The sequence below is a fragment of the Chanodichthys erythropterus genome, chromosome 2, assembly GCF_024489055.1.
Source record: "Chanodichthys erythropterus isolate Z2021 chromosome 2, ASM2448905v1, whole genome shotgun sequence".
Lineage (NCBI taxonomy): Eukaryota > Metazoa > Chordata > Actinopteri > Cypriniformes > Xenocyprididae > Chanodichthys > Chanodichthys erythropterus.
The window spans coordinates 14,645,225-14,666,130 of NC_090222.1; the positions used below are offsets into that span (position 1 = coordinate 14,645,225).

At 37.5% G+C, this 20,906-nt stretch overlaps 1 protein-coding gene across 2 annotated transcripts in view; it reads left to right on the forward strand.

The window, feature by feature from the left end:
* Positions 1 to 19,862, forward strand: part of tax1bp1b (Tax1 (human T-cell leukemia virus type I) binding protein 1b) — a 44,485-nt gene extending 24,623 nt beyond the window's left edge. Inside the window, exons 3-18 of one of the 2 annotated variants that reach the window (XM_067402194.1) lie at positions 509 to 611; positions 1,107 to 1,297; positions 1,388 to 1,546; positions 2,319 to 2,467; positions 3,388 to 3,478; positions 5,878 to 6,063; positions 6,999 to 7,250; positions 7,814 to 7,969; positions 8,086 to 8,155; positions 8,258 to 8,373; positions 8,457 to 8,582; positions 12,172 to 12,258; positions 12,919 to 13,102; positions 14,763 to 14,914; positions 18,782 to 18,861; positions 19,111 to 19,862. In XM_067402194.1, coding sequence (XP_067258295.1) covers positions 509 to 611; positions 1,107 to 1,297; positions 1,388 to 1,546; positions 2,319 to 2,467; positions 3,388 to 3,478; positions 5,878 to 6,063; positions 6,999 to 7,250; positions 7,814 to 7,969; positions 8,086 to 8,155; positions 8,258 to 8,373; positions 8,457 to 8,582; positions 12,172 to 12,258; positions 12,919 to 13,102; positions 14,763 to 14,914; positions 18,782 to 18,861; positions 19,111 to 19,306 — 2,298 coding nt within the window. In that variant the 3' untranslated portion in view covers positions 19,307 to 19,862. The remainder of the gene's footprint in view (positions 1 to 508; positions 612 to 1,106; positions 1,298 to 1,387; positions 1,547 to 2,318; positions 2,468 to 3,387; positions 3,479 to 5,877; positions 6,064 to 6,998; positions 7,251 to 7,813; positions 7,970 to 8,085; positions 8,156 to 8,257; positions 8,374 to 8,456; positions 8,583 to 12,171; positions 12,259 to 12,918; positions 13,103 to 14,762; positions 14,915 to 18,781; positions 18,862 to 19,110) is intronic. The other variant, XM_067402203.1, reaches the window with a different exon arrangement.
* The last annotated feature ends 1,044 nt before the right edge of the window (positions 19,863 to 20,906 follow it).

Genomic DNA, 20,906 nt, shown 5'->3' on the forward strand with positions numbered 1-20,906 from the left:
AAAACAAATACACTGACCAAGCATATAAATATGACAAACAATAGCATAAAAATGTCAAACAACTTTGTTTTATTTCTCAAATAGGTTTCAACGCTGTCTTTTATTTCTCCCTCTCACACACACATATACACATACACGCACAGAAGCTCTCATGCACACACACGAACTTGTTTTCTGCAGTACCCCTCTACTTAATCAGTAAAACAGATTCAGTTTTTGACATTTTCACCCTGATGGCTTGGGCTGTTTGTAAGCAAGCAAGAAAAGTTGTACACACAAGTGTTTTAGTAATGATAATGTAACAGTGAGGAGTCATATTTACTTGCATCACAATCTAAATTATTACTGTGGTGTCACCGTACAGAAGTTTCCTGCCCGCCTGCCATTGGCTGAGCCAGTGTTTATCATATTACACTGGGAAAGGAAAAAGTATTTTAACATTTAAAACAATACTTTCAATTTCAGACAAATATGCTAACACTTTAAAATCTCTCTTTCTTTCTGACAGGTTGGCTGGAGCACCGCTCGTGACTACTATACTTTCCTGTGGTCACCCCTTCCAGACAGCTACACCGAGGGAACCGCAATCAACAGATCTGTGGTCTTCCAAGGTAAAATAACATTGTCAAAAATGGGGTTTTACGCAACCATTTCTTCGATGAATGTCGTGCCAGAGAGAAGGCCCCTCAAAGGTGCATTCAGGGTATGTTGTGACGGATGCAATAAAATAGGAAACACTGAGGCCTCCTATTAGAAGGCTGAAGTGTTGATGGGCCAGTTTTACTGGAGTGGTTCAGGTCACATACTGGAATCTTTGTGAGGAATTACAGGGTTTTTGTGGCATGAGTCCGGATTCCTTACGGCAATTAAGAGAAAAATACCATTAAACAGAATGGACACAAGTCTATCATAAAACTGCAGTGGAACTGTAAAGTTATGATGTAAATGATGGACTTCAGGCTATGTTCATTAGTCTTAGCTATTGTTCATTAGAGTAATTTGCTTTAATACCTATGGGATAGACAAATGGGTTTGTTGTAATGCATTCTTATTTTAACGATAAGGCCGTTATCTAAGCCTCTGCTTGATTCTGGGGTATTTTGCAGGTTACTACGTCCCAAATGATGATGGCGAGTTCTACCAGTTCTGCTACGTGACACATAAGGGGGAGATCCGCGGGGCCAGCACTCCATTCCAGTTCCGTGCCAACAGCCCCACAGAGGAGGAACTGCTGACAGTGGAGGATGAAGGAGGATCCGATATTCTAGTGGTCACCACTAAGGCCAGTTACCTGGAGGTGAGGAGATTTGTTTACTCTCAATTCAAACTGCTCAACTCAAACTACTCAATTCACATGACAGGGTTGTCACTTTTTTTTTTTTTCCAGCAAAAGATGGAACAAATTCAACAGGAAAAAAAGGAGCTTTTGGAAAACCTGGACCAATTCCAGAAAGAGAGAGATGAACTGATTGATGAGAAGAACAGACTACAGAAAGAATATGAGCAGGAGCGAGAGAGCAGCGCTCAGCTCAGGAAAGATGTGCAGGTGAGACGGGAGAGAGAAAACCACAATGTCATGAGTTAAAAAGAAGAAATGTTTCTTTTTTTTTCCCCCAATGCTTTTTGTCCTGACTTGACCTCATAATATTATAGAAATATTGTGCAAATATTAATGCTTTTATTGAAGTGGTAAAAGAGGATTTTTTTAATATATTTACAGTATTTTTCCTCTTACATATGACATGAACTGTGCAAAAAAAGTCTGCAGTTTTTCTTTAATATGTCATATACAGTTTACATCTAAATGGTTTTAGAATATAAAGTTCACAGGCTGTCAGCACCACCTAGTGAGAGTCTCTCTTCAGACTCTTTACAGAAAAAATATTATTATTATAATAATTTACATCTTTACAGACATGACAATCATCAGCACAATTTGTTGCTTTTTAAGTAGCGATTTTCATAAAGTATAAATGTATCACCTCTGAGGCAGAGCTGGTTTAAAGATGAAAACAAGCACTCCCATTTCTGGCTGTTAATTTTATGACCGCACTTTTATATGTTGTTTTATGTGCTGCTAAAATAATTCTAAAAATTCTGCACATGAAATGGAACTGCAGAAGAGACTGGAGTGGGATTTGGAGACCTGCTTTCCCATTAGTCATGTTTGCAGATTCTCGGAGACCACACACAAACATAACTCAAGAGCCAACAGTGTATTCTGCAATAACTCCCATCTGCAGCAGCTGGACATACATCATACTTATGACAAAGAAAATATCTATAAATGGCTCATGCATGTTTGTATGTGTACACAGGAGCTGCAGTTGTCTGCCCAGAGCTTGCAGGAGGAGAGAGAGGAGGTGAAAAGGAGAATGGAGGAGAGTACAGCACGACTGTTGCAGTTGGAGGAGGATCTGATTGGAGTCACCCAGAAAGGCCTGCAGAAGGAGACTGAACTAGACTGGTGCTTTTTTTAACCATACTGAAGTAGCTACAATTAGCTCATCAGAGAAAACTATAGCAATCTATTTGATTATATAAACATGATACCAACATTTCCATTTTCAATTCCAGTTTCATCATTCTCAATGGCCACATACACACTGTAAAATTTTATGAGTGACAACCACATTTAAATGCGGGAGTGAGTCCCCTAAATTATTGTTTCATGTGTGTATGGAACACGACTCACTCGCAAAACTGAAATGATTGACACCATGGACACTAACGTTCTGCCGTCTCACATGTCTTTCCTGTCATTTCTTGTACCACATATAAAGAGCGAAACGTTTCTGATGCACGTTAAAATACATCATTAATAACTAGTTGTTCAGTTCACATACTGCATAGAATTTTTGTAAAGGCAGTTGTCACTACTTGCATTTTGTCGGAGTTAATTATACTATATACTGTTGGTCCAGACCTTCATTTAAAAAAAATAATAAATAAATAAATAATAATAATAATAATATATATATATATATATATATATATATATATATATATATATATATATATATATATATATATATATATATATATATATATATATATATATATAATAACATATAACAGATTAAATCAAAACAAAGGCATGTAGCCTTCAAGTATTTCTCAGTTAAATTTTTTCCAAGTAAACAGTTAGCAACAACTACTGGTACTAGTCATACTGTAGAAAAACAGGAATTGTTACATGTTAGTATCGACTTTGGTTTTGAAGCACCAGTACGTTTGACATCCCTATAACAAAGCATGTAACTGTTTTACATAGGATCATAAGATTAGATTTGTTAGATTCATATCTTTTAAAAGATCCATTGCTGGATATGAGAAATGTATGTTCCTTGTGTGGCTGAATGATTGATAATGGCTTTGATTTGACAGCCTGAAGGATCGAGTGAAGAAGTTGACCCAGGAGAAAGAGGCTCTTGAATGTCAGCTGAAGAATGAGAAAGATGAGAAGGAGCTCTATAAGGTAATGCCACTTGCTCACTACCTCACACATGTCCCTGTTGGTTTCCCAGGAGCAAGAAATGGAGTACATGCTTTCTATGCAAGGGGTGTGAAGTACCTGAGTAGCTGCACTTAATTACTATACTTAAGAATTGTCTCCAGCACATAATATAATTACCCAAAAAAATCGAACGGTTCACACCTTACGCACATTATCATATCCGTCAAAAACTGTCAACTGGAATATTAGAACTAGAAACATCGACACTAGAAACACACTCATGGGGATCAATCACTTCACTGAATGCTTGCTGGCTGAGAAATACGTAATTATTACCTTACGATCCATCTGTATTCAAAGCCACATCATTTGAATATCACAACATCAATGTCTTTAAAAAAGTAACGTACACACGGTAGTACATTATAGTACACGGTACTATTTGCATCACTTTCCAAGAATTGGCATCCTGACAATAACAAACCTAATACATAATACATAATTAACTCTCATAAGCATACATTTTTGAACTTGACAGGTAATTTTTATATATATATATATATATATATATATATATATTTTTTTTTTTTCCATTATACCATGGTCTGTCTGAATACTATTCTGAATGACTGGAAGGTGTGCAAAAAAATGTTTAATGCACAGGTAGTTCCAAGTCAGTTTTATCACCTTTCTATATTTAAAGGTGCTCTAAGTGATCCTGGGTGGAGTAACTTCCTGTTGACATTCGAAGTGTTGTCAAACAAAACAGAGGCTAGCTAGACCCTCCCTCCTCCTCCTCCTCCTCCTCCTCCCCCTTCCCTCCGTGCTTCCTGAAACAGTCATGAACGCGCATTTAAAATCATTCTTGTCAGTTATTGGCTGGAGCATGTTTATTATGATTCGTGGTCCAGGATGCACCAGGTAGATTTTGTTGCCGTTTTCGGAGCTTGTGGCGACTATAGAGACCGCGTTTTTTTACAGTGTGTTCAGGGGACAGGCAGCTAGCGGATAGTGAGGAGATGTTTGCTGTATGTTTTGGCCTAAAAACGCGTGACATCACTTCGAGCACCTTTAATGCACTGTTTTCTTTGAAGCACACACATGCATACGTCACTCTGAGATTGCGCAGCGTACACACAAAAAAGTACTGATTTGCTACATTATATTTCTCAGCATTGAGAGGGTAACATTGTTGGTTTTGAAGTAATTAAACTCACAACTTTGTTGTTAAATGAGAGAGATGCTGAACAGACACAGGTAATTCAAACATGCATCTCTCATCTCTCTCTCTCTCTGTCTTGCTAATGAATTCAAATAAATGCTATAATTCACTCATTTTAGTAGATCTAATGAGCCATAACTGATGAAAATAACCGTCATTTTTACCCTTCTGCTGTAAAAATCAATAACAGCTTTAAGTTGTTAATGCTAGCAAATGACCCTTGGTATAAGCAGGATAATCTATGGCTAGCTGTGCATTAAACGATTTGAATGCACTTTGCATCGGTTCTTTGCCTCCACGATCATTTAATGCACAGCTAGCCGTGTATTATTTCTTATTTATATGACACATCAGTCTTACAGATCTAATGAGTCAAATTGCGTGTCAGACAACTACAAAACCAGATTCTCTTGCATTTATGACAATATATTAACAATTCCAGGTTACAAAAATACAATTATAAATTGCTTTACACAAAAGCTTTTGAATACTCAAATGCAAATAAATGTGGAAACTTGTTTATGCTTACTCGGGTATTGTTTGGTTTAATACTTTGACTTTTCATAAATAAAAGTGACACCTATCCATGCCCAAGAATAATTTCTTGGTATTTTTATACCATGCTTCATGCCCTCTTTATCTCCCTTTTTATCCCTGATCTATTTAATTTATCTAAAACCAACAAACAGACATTTTTGAGCTGTTGTTTTGAAAAGGCTTTTGCATTTTATTCATGAAGAAGTGTAATACAGGCCTTCATTCTTTTCCTAATTACTCTGACTCACACTTTGTAATTCTTACTCTCTATCACTCACTTTGTCTTACCCTCTATCCCCACTTTCTTGTGGCGGGGACAGGAACTGGGCGTTAACGCTGGGCTGTAGCCACGGAAACACAGCCGGCCCTCACTTCACAGCAGCTGCCTGAGGCAGAGACAGAGAAGGGTGGGGGTGGAGCAGAGCTGCTGCTCTCTTACTGCTGCATTATAATTAGGTCTAGCTCACATACTTCCTCACCAGGCGGAAATACACCTCATTCTAGAGATTGTGTGGATAATTGGGGGCTCGTCTCGGATCTGGACTGGCTTTGGCACACTGCTAGTTTTATGTGCCATGTGCCCTGGTTGTTGCACAGCAGATGTGCAAAGAGAAAGTCAAACAGTCTACTTAAATAAAGTATCTGTGTGTGTTTGGCACAGATTCACCTGAAGAACCGGGAGCTTGAGAACACTAAGCTAAGTGCTGAGCTGCAGATGCTGAAATCAGTGGATGTGAATAAGGAGAACACCATTGCTCAGCTGAAGGAGGAACTCACAAGAGTCAAATCCTGTCTGGCAGAGAAAGAAAAACAGCACCGCCAGCTACTGGCCAACAGTTCACCCTCGGTACACGCACAGAAAAGCTTCTGCTTAACCTACATTTCGTATATAGTGCTGCAGGAATGAATCCCTAAAACCTGGAAATTAAATAGTTAAAAATTTTCCCACTTTAGGTTCCATTGTCCCAAAGTTATTGGGTTTTTGGTTAAATCCCTGAAATAAGGTCTGTGATTAAAACAAGCTTAAGCTTATTTTCCTGTTTTATTCTACAACATAAAATGCATCAGTACTCCACTCATGATTTTTTTTTTTTTTAAGCTTTTACGTGTCTTGAAAAATTTCTTGCTAAATGGGACGAATGGGTGAACAGGAAAACTCATCTATTCACTAATCCATTTTTACAGTCTCATTGTGTTTGTACTCGCAAAAACTATTCAACTCAGACTTTCTAACTTGTAGATTTTAATGGAAAGAGCTGTCTGAAACTTTTTGGTGGTGATGTTAAATGCGTCCATGGTGTAGTTTGTTTATAGCCTAACTTCAATTTGTGAAGATTATCTTTATGAAGAAAACATGTAAGAATCAAACTTTCAATTATCTTATTTTCTACAATAATCCAAAAGCCAGTGGAAAAATCCTTCCAGTTTAGCCTACAAAAATAATCATCCCTGAAGCACTCTATATTGTAGGGATATTGCTCCATTAAAAACATTGTTATGGTCGGAGCTGTAGACCAGTTGTTAACACATTGAGCCATTGTGCTCATGTGAATGACATGAGTTTGGAACCATGATTGCGTTTCCATCACTTTTCTTGATAATTTCTTGTACATATCAATAAAATTGGCAAAAAGGACAATATTCAGAAAACATATCAGTATGCAAAACAGATTAGGGCTGTATTTGTTCGCTGTTAGTTTCATTAGCAATAGATATGTACGGAAATGTGTGCATATTTGTGTAGGTTTGTATTCACATGAGTGTTATTTTTGTGTTTGTCAGGGGGAAAGTAAGGCTCTTAGGGAGCAGCTCAGGCAGAAAGAAGAGCAGTTGCAGGCTACCCAGCAGCAGGCAAACATGCTAAAAGCTGAGCTGCGCGACTCCTCCAACGCCCGTGACAGAAGCATGGCTGAACTGTACCGTATCCGCCTGGAGGCCGAGTCATTCAAGAAGGGACAGACGGAGGCCTTGGCTGAGTGCAGCCGCCTGGAAAAGCAGCTGGAGGAGATGAAAAACTCAACCCAGCAGGAGGCGGTAAAGAGATGCCCACCTGTTTGACTGTTTTATCATGTTTGTGGTAAAATGAGGGTTATGTGCTACAAACTTCTGTATTCTCTAAAAAAGGTTCAGGTCTTTTGTATGTGCTTCGTTAAATATAGAGCCGTTTTACTCAAGATACCTTTTAAAGGTGTGAGCAAAGATGAGCATAATGCTGTCCATCGCATATGCCGATTGATACCTAAAAGATATTAAAAAAAATGTTTTTCTCACTAACATTTAGATATTTAAATCGAATTAAACTCCAACAATAAAAAGAAGCACCTTAAAAGTCCATTGATAGTACCATCAGTTTGTACTACAATGAGACCTGTTTTTCATTTGATGTTCGGCATAAAGCCTGTTTACCATGCCACAATTACACTTCAAATAATCATCTGAATCCAGTACGCCTTAGTCAAGTTAGCCAGCAGGTTTCTGGAAATAAGTCTACTCCTTACCATAGATTGCATAATGTGTGTATCATTTATAACTACAGAATGTTAGGACAGTTTTAAGTTTTCATGGTGTAACTAAATAATATCTCTTTCCCTCACCAGTATAAGGAGACCGAAGGGTTAGCTGTTGTCGAACTGCAGAGAGAAGTTGAAGATTTACGGCTCAGGCTGCAGATGGCGGCTGAACACTATAAAGACAAATATAAGGAATGCCAGAAGTTCCAGAAACAAGTGGCCAAGCTCACTGAACAGCAAGGAGTGAGTAAACCCTCACCTTTGCAATTATATAGCTATACCATTTGCAGAGTCTTGTGTTTTGAGTTTTTAGCTGTTTGATAGTTTTTAAAATAGGCCAACCTTTTTGTTTTACTCAGGTGAAGAGAAGTCCAGGCTCTGAACCAGCAGCTGGTCCTTTGTCTGCCAGTCCAGAGGCATCTGCACCAGGTTCAAGTTCATACTAAGCAATACAAACTACAACTTCCATGTTTTTAGGATATCTGGGGACATTGTATGGACATTCATTTGTGTTCTCTGCACTGCTAACAGGAAGCCCAGGTACTTCAGATTCTGTGCTAGATGCTATCATTCAGGGCAGGCTGAAAAGTGCAAGCAAGGAGCCAGACAAAAATGACAAATACAGGAAATGCAAGCAGATGCTTAGTGTAAGTACTTATTTTTTTCTTTTCTGTCTCTGACATACTGGATCTGCTTGATATACTAAAGTACTTAGCACACTCCCTTGCAGGAGGAGAGAGAGCGGTGCAGCATGATAACCGATGAACTCACAAAAATGGAGGTGAAGCTAAAGGAGCAGATGAAAACCAACGAGGGCCTGCGAATGCAGCTGGCTGCTGAGGAGGATCGCTACAAGGTCAGCATCACCTACTGGTCCAGAGATGAATTCTTTACTATACTAGAGGACATTTGGGATTAACATGCTAGTATGTTATACAAAAACACAGATAACATTAAGTCTGGAAACTACAGGACTCACGCGTCTAGACTTAATGTTATTAAAGACAGATGACAACCAGATTAATACTGCTCAGCCAGGTTCTATCAGGTCTAAAGGTGCGTTAACATTTAGCGTTGTTCAACGTATTTTTCAATTTCAGATTCTGAAATTTGTGTTTATAGGATCCATAAATGTTGCAGTCCGATTCACATATTCATTTACTTGTATCCAGAGCAATACTTAAAGGCATGCACAGCAGAGGTCTTCTCGGGTCCTAAAATCTGTGCCCGAATCGACCTGAATCACTTCTCACCCGAACCCGACGTGCATAAATATATATTTTTTTAAAGGAAAACCCAACCCGAGACCCATAAAATTAGACCCGAGTCCGACCAGACCTGATGGCATTTGCCCTATTTTCGAACCCGAGCGTAAACAGCATTGACATGTGCACAGCCTGCTGCCCCACAGTCAGTCAGGAAAGATCCCGGTGTCCTGCTGACTGATTTGGCCACTGCTCCATTACTTTGATTTATTTATTTAGTTATACTTTATATTATTGCCTGCCTGATGGATACAAGTTATTTCTGAGTTCACCTTTCAATCGTGACCTCTGAATTGGAAAAATAAACATGATAACTTTAAATAAAAATTAAATCAGTAGCGTAATAAATCATGGATCTCCAGCGAAGGGCTCCTGCACACAAAAAAGAAGAAAAGCCCTGCATGAACACACAGCGTAAAGAAGCGAGTGACTTTTCCTGATGGATCTTATAGCTATAAGATGATTTCTGTGTGCGAGATTACAAAAGTTTGTTCCTTTTCTCAAAAATACACTTAACACGAACGCTTAAGTACGTGCTGAAGTGCTGAAATGACAATCACTCATCACTGTAACATCATTGCGTCCTATAACTTTTTGCATAATGTTATTTACCTGACCATAAGATGATTAAAGTTTATTATTCGGGTCTTCTCGGGTCCATTCGGAAAAAGCACATTTATTTTAAATTACTCGAGGCCACTAATACCGACCCGACCCGTGCCTGAGGCGCTCCTTGAAGTTTTCGACCTGAACGCTCGGTTCTTGGGTCGGATTTCGGGTTTTCAGCTCCAAGTGGAACTGTAAAGTGCACAGTGCCCAGTCAACGTGTTCAGAACCAGAGAAAGCCACTGCAATAATGTCACCGGAGTCGCTAAACAAAGGTTTTGACTCTCTGTGGTCATTAATAATTCTATGGTACTGCTTGTGAAAAGAGTAGGGGTGTAACCATGGTGCCCTGACCAAATTCCCTCCATTGACCCTTATCAGTCATGGCCTTCTAATAATCCCCATCCATTGAATTGGCTCTATCACTCTCTTCTCTCCACCTATAGCTGGTGTGCAAGGTATTTTCGAATCCAACTGAGAAAATAGTTTTTTGTTGAGGCCGCCTTTATATCTACCTCTTTTAGTATCAAAGTGTATTTTCTTTCCGCTATAGGAAGTATCTAAAGCAATATTCGGTGTCTAAGATCTCAACAAAGGGAAGCTGTGCTGTTTTTCTTTCTCTGTTGTACGGTTTAGAACAAAATGACTCAGATCAGGAGGAAATGTGATCACAGATAAGCAGACCTTCAGATGTTCTGATAAGAGATCCAGGACAACCTTAGTACCATTTCTCCTCCACACTGTTTACGGCTGCTCTGAGTCAAGCCCGGTATTGTTGCATTAGCACAAATACACTGACAGTGCTGGTTTATGAGTGTGTCACTGAGGAGACTGACTTTTACTGCTGTTTACATGAGACATGGAGACAGTGGAGGAAGGACAGTTGGGAGTCCTGGGATCAAGACAGGATAATGCATCTGCTGGCTGCCTCCCTACTCAGCAGGAGACAGAGCGAAGGACTCAGTTCTGTTTAAGTAGTAAGGTCATGTGCAGATCAGTGGTAGACTTCAGGCTAAGTTGACTTTTTCTCTGTGTGACTCACATGGAGCCATGCAAAGACAAATGTAAATGCGTAGTAGAGAAGCCATCTTGTACCACTGAGAGATTTTTGCATGCATATCGGTTGCAATCAGAAAGCATTTTCAAGACCATTTTAATTTTTTTTTTTAATTTTATTTCTCACATTTTTAGTGAATAGATGTTATATGGCTCAGGAATAGTTCATTCTATTTGGTCAGGCAGGAAGATGTTTTAATATAATAAACTAAACTAAATTTGACTGAAAATAATTTAAACTCAAATTCATGTATTTATTTATTTATGCATTCCTGCAATAATCAGGTTATTGAACAGTCAGCAATTATTGGCTGTTATTGAAAAATAAACCCTTTAGGTGCATTCAAGATCTCGACCCTTTCTGCAAGGCCATAACCATGTCTTTAACATTGGGAGGGACCCAATGTTATTGGGGGTAGGGTCACAAATGTAACAGTCCTTCTTATTTAAAGTCGGGATGAAGTGAAAGATGTGATGGTCTTTTCTTCTCGATTGTGATATCTCAGTGAACAGTGTTAATTTTGACAGCAAATTTTGATTTTGTTTTAGTCATATTTTAGTCATCGGAAATTGTTTTAGTTTTAAATACTAAATATCATAAGATGTTAGTCAACTAAAATCTAATTTAATTAAATTGTAATGCATTAAGTAATGCATATATCTGATATATATCTGATATACATCTGCATATATCTGATATACTCTCTAAACTGTTCACTTAAGTGGACGGTTTTTGACCGTTCAAGTGCAAAAACACAAAAAATCATTGAGGTACTATTATAGTTTTTGTTTAAAATTTTGATTAGTTAATAGTTAAAAGTTTTAGTCATTTTTTTGTTTGTTTGTCTTTTAGTTTTTGCTTTTAAATGTCTATATGCTTTTTTATGTCTGTTTTAGTTATTTTAGTACATCAGGTTAAGCTAAAGTTGGGAACTAGATGAAATAAATTAAGTTTACATTTTTTATATATTTATTTTATTTCAGTTAATGTTTATTTCAAGTAATGTGATGTGTAATATGAAGATTTTTATGGTTTTAGGTTTAGTTAACTATAATAACCCTTATACCTGTAAAATGTATTAAATAATGTGTCAAATAATGTTCTTAGTCTTTCCTTCCTGTGACAGAACATACAGTAGTTGAATTGAATAGAAATTAAATTTAAGACAGTTTATTGTGTAAACAAAATAACAATAATGACCAGGAAAAAATAATAATTATAAACCAGCCTCTTATTCTGAAATGTCTGCAGCACTGTAGCAGGCTGCTCATTTAAGTTCAGATGAGGGAGATAAAATGTGCATTTTTACAACCGTCTAAAACATACTACCATATAAACATTTGGCCATATCTGATTATTGGAGTGGACTTGTCCCCCCTCAATGCTTACAGTTTGGGTTTATAATGAGCGGCTGACTGTACATTATTTTTCACACATTAACTGATAATATGTGACTATCCTGAAGTCAAGGTTTTTAGCAAATTAATCTCAATAATAATAACCTTTTCTCATTCCAGAGCCAGGTGGCAGAGAAGGGCCGAGAGCTCAAGGAGCTGAAGGACAGCCTTTTTGCGTTGACCAAAGAAAAAGAGAAACTGGAGGGGGTGCGTGCTTTCGTTTTCATTTTCCGCAGGCCTCTCTGCCAATCTAAAAATGCAGTTGTTTTGCTTGCTTGTTGTTTTATTCTCAGGATCTGGTTTGGGTTTAACATATCTCTCTAATTGGGCCAGCAGTGCAAGTGAGTCCTTATTTTCCATTCAATTACCCTGGACCACAGAGAGGGACTCGTAGTCGAGGTACAACACAAAACTCGACGCTCGAGAAGCAAAATGACCCAATTTGAGGTTCAGACTAAATGAAATTGGCGCCTGCCGAAGACTTCAATAAAAGGCAGTGCTCTGCCTCCCTTTGAACAGGCAGAGGAGTTTTAATGAAGGGCCTAATTAAACTGTTTGTGTGAGGGTGGCGAGTTGCTCTACGCCGCTGCCGCTGCTCACTGTGGTGAGTGATGTATTGTCTGGACTCAAAGATAGAGGGAAGAATGATGGAAAAATGGGACCTGACTCTGAGTTATTGTCAGTACATCATGCCTGGCCTTAAATTAGTCTTTGCTTTTAGTTTTGTCACTTTTAGCAAAATCACCCAGTTTAGCTTTAATTTGCAGTCAAGTTTCAATTAGATCAGCTAATTAGCTATAGATTTTAGCCATTGTTCTTGAAGACAACCAAAACTTAACAGCCGTGATGTTTCCTGTGTCCCATCAGGAGTTGCAAAGGAGTGTCAGCAGGGAAGAAGAACAGGTTAAGAAAGATGGCAATCTGGACGTGCAGTCAGTTTTCTTGCAGTACCCGATGCCGTACCCTCAAGATGACCCATCCCCTCTGCTGGTCCCCCAGCGCCCCACTGATCTGATGTTTGGGAACCCATACTCTTCTACTGATTCCAGGGGTATCTATGATACTATCTCATCATTTGTTTCAGTTGTTCATTTTAAATAAGGCATGAAATCTATAAACGAGGGAAGACACGTCAGTAAGCGCACCATAGAATGTAAGTTTGGCTGCATTTACCGTTGTTCAATTCAGTTCAATTCAATTCACATTTATTTGTATAGCTCTTTTCACGATACATATCGTTTCAAAGCAGCTTTACAGAGAATGCATTACAATTTAAAGAATGCAGTTAGCAAATAATGTAATAATTTAGGCAATTAATTTACAATCACTGTAAGCAGTTTAACTGAAGGTAGTAGCAATGAGCTCCTGGAAAAAATGAATTTCATATTAACAATAATTAGGATATATAGAAAATTGGAAATGTGCATGAGAGATCAGTGCATCAGAGATTTTTTTTTTTTTTTTATGGGCAACATCGACTAGCCATTTCAGTAGGAACCTATGCAACTGATAATTTTGCATGAGAGATGTCCCTGTGCAGATTTCGGATTTGCAGCGTTGACCAATATAAAGCCGCTTATGGCACTTTTCTGACTCAGCTTGGCTAGACTCGGCTCGCTTTAATTTAGCTTGGGTTGCTTTTCCACTGCAGTTTAGTACTGCTTCAAAGAGGGTGGGATTATAGACTCATCGTTATAGTTGTGCCGCCAATACTGCCATTTGGTTTGGTGTCTCGTGTCACAAATTAAATGACGCTGGTAGTGACGTTTCTCTCTGCAGTTAACGTGTCTTTTCTTCTCCAGCTGTTTTTGTATGACCACGCTGACCCAATGAGCATTTCACTGTCCAATGGTCATGCTTTAACTTTGCAATTTCTAGTATTACATTAGTATTGCGTCCTTCTCATGAGTATTTTAATAATTTTTGACTTTTCAGTCTGAGTTAAATCTCTTTTTTGGCTCATTTTATCTGTAAAATAAAACCTGCCTAATAATTCTGCACACCTGAATATAGGGCATTCTTCATTTCCAGCCTTCATGAACAATTATATATCACTTATAAATGATTAAAAACAATATTAATAGTAGTTATTAAGATTGATGTGGATTGGAACTGGTAAAATGTGCTTGGAAAAAAAATATGATCAGAAAATCAACTTGCCTAATAATTCTGCACTCCCTGTATATATATATATGTGTGTGTATGTATGTGTTATATATATATATATATATATATATATATATATATATATATATATATATATATATATATATATATATGTACATATATATATATATGTACATATATATGCATATTTTGCAGTAAACTTAAAATGTTTTTTTATACATATAAACATTTGTAAATGAGTAGTTTTTAGTTTGATTATGCTGTTCGCAATGCTTCATGGGATTGTTCTTCTTTCCCTCACTAAAACCGTTAAATCTTGTACTTTTTGTTTTTTTGGCTGATTTTGATCTTTTTTGCTTCAGTAGTGTTGTGATTTTACCCTGTAGCTGTTTAGCTTAGTTCATGGCTTATATCTCTTTCGTTTGAAATTTTGTATTTAATATAATGACAGTAAAACATGTCTGACCTAAGGCTTTAAATACTTTTTGGGGCCACTGTACATGCTTATATCTGTTTGAGCTATGGGGTTTTCTCGAGGTATAAATCTAGATATTAAGGCATTAAAACGTTTCCTTTCCTGACAGATGGAGCCGATGGAGAGTTCTCTGATGACCAGATGCCCCGACTGCCCCCAGTTGGGCCTCCATCCTGGGACAGCAATGTGGTGTGCATACAGCCCGCCCGTAACCTCAGTCGCCCTGATGGACTGGAGGAACCAGAGGAGCCACAGAGCACTGTGAGTTCATTAGGGCTGCCTCAACGTTAGAAGTGATATAGAGGTGGGATTAAGGTTTTAATCAAGTCAGAACTGCAGATGGGTTTAAATTCTTCCCAAATCTCTGTCTTTCTTTTATCTGCCCCTCTCTCTCCACTGTGCTGGCCTCCGGCAGGGCTTAGCTAAGCTGGCGTTATTAAAGCCTTGGTAACCCAGAGCAGACCCATTAAGGAAGTGCTCATGCTCGCAACTAATTGAACTCATTAGCCTTGCTTGGATAACGGTGGATATACCTAACTAAACATGGAAGAGCTTCAGTCAGTTGCTGTAAAACAGTCACTTTTCATCTAAAGTGACTTTAGGCCTATTCACACCAAGTTTGATGTGACTGAAATATATGAAAGTATAAAATGTTCACAAACCATTTTAAACACAAATTATTCTTTCTTAAATTGATAGTTCACCCCAAAATTAATATTGTCATCATTACTACGCCTGTATGACTTACTTTCTTCTGCAGAACAGAAAAAAATACATTTTTTGGACACTAGATGAATGCCCAAAATAATTGAGTTTAATTGTATGCTAAATTTTTTTTTTTTTTTTTTTTTTTGAATGAACTAAGCAGATTAAAATGGAAAAATACCATATTTAAGTTATATGACAATGTAGCATACTACTAAAATATAAAAAAAAAATACAGTATATATACAGTATATATTCCTTTCCTTCAATCCTGAGTAAAATGTTCAATATTTATTTTGAGCTGTCCAGATGTGCATTTCCTACTCAGTGACATAACTCGCTGGTTGACCACATAGTATGATGCATTGTTTGTTCCCGGAACTGTAGCAACATGGTCACAACTCTGGTGACTGACGTTAATGATGTCACACGCAGGTGGTGGAGTAATAAATTCTGCTAATTAATTGATTTTAAATTGCAATTCATGATTATTATTAATTTACAAAAACAACAAAAAGCCGCTTGAGTGCCAGAGTGGCTTCCTCTGTCATTTCTATGGCATCTTGGGACTTTACACTGTTTTTGATCCATATTGTTTAGCTTTATTTGATGTTTGATTCATCACAGGTTCCCTCTTACGTCATACTCCGGGGTTCCCTTACACATTTTTGCATATGCGCATTCTTCAAATACACAGCTGATTGTTGACTCGCTAAAATGTGTTGATTGAAATGTTTGTATATTTAAATGGAATGAAAGAAATCTAATGTACTGCATGTCAGCTTGCTTATATCATGCAGCACTACTTTTTAGTATGATGTGTATCAAAATTATTGAAATATTGTAAATGTAAATCACTTGCAATAACTGAATTATTTTAACTTTTTCCCGTGCCAAATTTCCGTCATTTATGAGACAACGCTTCCCCGACATTGACTCAATTTTCCAGCTTCCTGTATGTTCACTGTTATACGATAGAGGGCGCTATTATGCATCTTCTGAAAGAGTACTGAATCTCCTGATCAAAACACAGGCGAAGAAGCAGAAACGAGTGATGGTATATGTAAGCAGATGCATATGTAAAATAACATGATCATCAACATTAATCACAAATCAAAACTGCCGAACGTTACCGAATGCTATAGGACTGTTGCAAGCTTTGGGGGTGTTGATGAACTTAACCTACCCCATCTATGTTTTGATCATCATTCTGAATCTGATCCAGATGTAGTCTTTGACAAAACGCTATTTTCTCAGCTTTTTGCTGAAAACGTTTTTTTTTTTTTTATGAAACTTACTCCCATTCAAATGTTGATTTAAAAAAAAAAAGAAAAAAAAAAAAGAATGCATAGCTAGAATAAAACGTTTTTGTTTAAATGATCAAAAATGCTGGCGTTGGCTGGCAACTTTTTTTCAGAAATGCTGGTGGGGAAAGAGTTAATATGCCTATTCCAAATATTTACGAAAAGTAAAAGTTTTAGTTCGACACAGAGAATAGACTGGACACATGACTGTTATATATGTATATATGCGTGACATGCTTAATGTTAAAAAGTGTTAAGCACAATAAACCGTGGAAAAAAACTCAATGTGGTACTCATGCACACACTCATGCACACAGAAAGTTCTAACACCGCCTCTTGGACAGCGTGTGGTCCCAAATACAGTTCTCTTCCACAGCTTATACAGTGCACAGCATAAATGAGTACAGCCCCTCTGAACAAATACAAAAGATGGCAAAACTAAAATGTATTAAAAATATACATAATAAAAACTGAGAAATATGTCATTAATAGCCATTAAATAAGTAAATTAGCCCATTTTGTTTAAATTAAGAATTGCAGAAATGAGTACACCCTAGATTTAACAAATGTATAATATTCTTGCACTTAGTATGCACTCCATCATTTTGAATATACTGCTCTGACCCTTCTTGGCACGGAGTGTACAAGTTCATGACAAATTGTCACATCTGTCCTGTTTAACTCCTAGATGATGAGCTCCTCAAATGCCCTGATCTTTAATGGGGAGCATTGCTCAACTCGTCTCTACAGAATCCCCCACAGTTGCTCAAGAGTGTTAAGATTGAGTGCAATACATGTCTACAGAAGGTTCTTTTCCTCATTGTCATGTAGAAAAAATGCCCAACAATGCAGGGAATGAGGAAAGGGTAACAAGTTTCAAGTTTGTGTTACATTAAATTACACAGTGGTGTGGGAATTCATGACAGATTTGATAAAGCACAACTCCCTCACACCTCCAGCACTCATACATTCCTATATTAGAGCTTTACTACCACTGAACTTTACTGTGCGAACCAGGCACTTCTCACTGTACTCCTCCTCTAGCAACACCATAACATACTGGATGCTTTTAGATCCAAAATGATTGATTTGGTCTCATGAGACCAGAGTATTGTTTCCAAGAATCGATATTTTGTAAATATGGGCTTTGGAAATGGCTAACTGACTTTATTGTGCTTTGGCTACAGTAGCTAGTTCTAGTGAGAACAACAACCATGCATGTCATTTCTGCAGGCTGCATCTTACTCTGTGAGATAAACAGTCACTCTTTTCATAGCTTTTGCTGGCTCTGAGACACTCGCTTGGTATTTCTCCTGCTCTTTGTCTAACAAAAAAAATCCCTCATCACTAAATGAAAGCTTAAAATGAAGGCCTGATTATTTCTGTTATTTTTGCTTTATTATTTATTTTTAAACTTAAAACAATGATTTGGTAATCCTCTTGTACCACTGTTTCTTTTGTGCTAAGAAACAAATCTCCTGACAGTTCTCTCCCAAGTTGGTCCATTGTTGTCAGCATTAAGTCTGAGAATGATTCAGTGGGCTATATAACACTTTTAATTGTCAAGAAATTACTTTGCTTTAAAAGTTTTGGTTCAACATACTTACCTGTTGATCAAACATTGCCTTAAACTTACACAAGAACATTTTTATTTCGTTTTATTTAGTAACTTTTAGGAGGGTGTACTCATTTTTGCTACACAACATTTTATCACCTTGATAAGAATCTTATTTTCCTGAATAATTTTGACATGCTTCTTTGGTAATTGATTAAGCAGAATTGCTGGAACATTGTATCTCTAAAACAACCCTAACATGTCTTCTAAGTAATTGAGTAATTGCTGACTTTCAGAAGTTTCAGTAGGCTGTACTCATTTATGCTGTGTACTGTATGGCCAAATACGCACAAAATTATGTGAAAATGCCTGTATGGATGGAACTTGCGTCTCGTTTAGGAAACACAGTCCAGTTCATTAACTAATACCTTACAATTTCCTCCTACATAATTGCATATGTTTAGACAGATATTAATCATTCACAGTGAATTGTCTAATACTGGTTTTTAGGTGGTTTACGGTTTTTGCTTTTGTTGACAGGAAATGTTTTTCTTCTCCCCCCAGCAAACTAATGATCAGCCTACAGCCACTGACCCTGCAGAATTCCTCAATGATGGACAGATACCGTTCTGCTTTGAACCCAGGTAAGAACGCGCGCACACACACAAACCTCACGGCTGTTACCCATCATGTGGTTGCACTTTGGTTGTGGTGTGAATATGTGCGTTAGTTCAATGGCCCACCCACATCGCCTTCACACAGATGCTGTTTTACTGCCGTTTACTCTCCTGTTGGTCCAGCACCAACTTATTCACAAACAAACACATCATACCAAGTTTTCTCCTCATTCAGTTTTTCAAGCTTTTGTTTTGTTTATTTTCTCTCTTTTGCAGTGGGGAGCAGAAGCGCTGTCCGCTGTGTGAAGTGATCTTCCCTCCTCATTACGACCAGTCGAAGTTTGAGGAGCACGTGGAGAGCCACTGGAAGATCTGCCCCATGTGCAGCGAACAGTTCCCTCTCGACTGCGACCAGCAGCTCTTCGAGAAGCACGTCCTCACCCACTTCGACAGTAACGTGCTCAACTTCTAGTCGAGAAAAAAATACTTGCCTCCACATCACATTCAAATTTGTGTTACAGTTAACAGCCACTTTCAACAGCATGTTTATCTTTGAGCATACATCTGTAGAGAACTGATTCTTTATTTAAACACAGTCTAGGTGAAGTTTGGATACTGTTAATGAGTTCCAAATGACTGAAAGAAGGAATTGGGTGGCGTTTTAGGGTCTTTTATTTATGTGCATTTTAGTTGGGGATTAATCCTGTCTATAGGACTGTACTGTTTATTATAGCTCACTTTAACACCTCTCATATCAAGTTAGCAGGGCAGGTGGTAAGGAATACTTTAAGAACACTGAGCAAAAGTCATTCTGTTGAGAACTGTCCCCAGGTTCCATAGGTAAGTCGGGTATCGCCTACAGCTTTTTCTGTCAGGGCATATATGTGACCAGCTAAGAGGGTGATTCTATATTATAAAATTATTTTAGAATAAGCTTTTGAAGATAAACCTTGATAATCAAGTTGAGTTAGTGTTTTTTTTTTTTCCTTTATCTATTTAAATCACTTATTTTAATTGAGTTGCATGCTCACATTTCCTGTGCACTGAAATCACAAACCTTTTTTTGTTGTTGTTCCATTTCTTTAGTTAAATACATATGGTCTCTTACTGTGTGAGTGTGTCTTACATACTTGATCTAAACAAATAAAGATTTACTGAAGCAATATTTGTGGAGTTATATGGAGTTAATATATGTGGAGTTAACATTTAAAACATTTACCTTGGCTTACCCAAACTGCATTGTAAAACTTGATTTTGAGGATTATCAGTAATAAATAGTACATTTATTAATAATAATAAAACAATAAGAATACATCTATAACATTATTATTTTTCATTATTTTGTCATTTATTACTAACCCTCATGTCGTTCCACACCCGTAAGACCTTTGTTCATCTTCAGAACACAAATTAAGATATTTTTGATGAAATCTGAGAGGTATATGACTTGTCCAGGAATAACAATAAAATCAAGGTCCAGAAAGGTACTAAAGACATCGTTAAAATAGTCCATGTGACTACAGTGGTTCTACCTTAATTTTATGAAGCGACAAAATACTTCTTGTGCGCAAAAACAAAACAAAAATAACGACTTTATTCAACAATTTCTTCTCTTTCCTGTCATTATCCTTATGCAATTGCCGCAGAAAGCACAGTGAAGGCTGTTTACGTCCAAATGCCGGCTCATTATTGGCCAAAGCTGCACATGTCAGCAGCACGACGCATGTGTGTGATGCTGACGCAGGAGCTGGCCAATAATGAGTCAGCGTTCTGATGTAAACAGTGTAAGAATGGCACAGAAGAGAAGATATTGTTGAATAAAGCCATTATTTTTGTTTTGTTTTTGCGCACAAAAAGTACTCTCGTCACTTCATAACATTAAGGTTGAACAGCTGCAGTCACGTCGACTGTTTTAACGATGTCTTTAGTACCTTTCTGGACCTTTAAAGAGTCATAAACTCTGTCATCAAAAATGTCTTACAGGTGTGGAACGACATGAGGGTGAGTAATTAATAATTTAATTTTTGGGTGAACTAACCATTTAATAACTTTTGAACCGTAAGGGCTAGAAA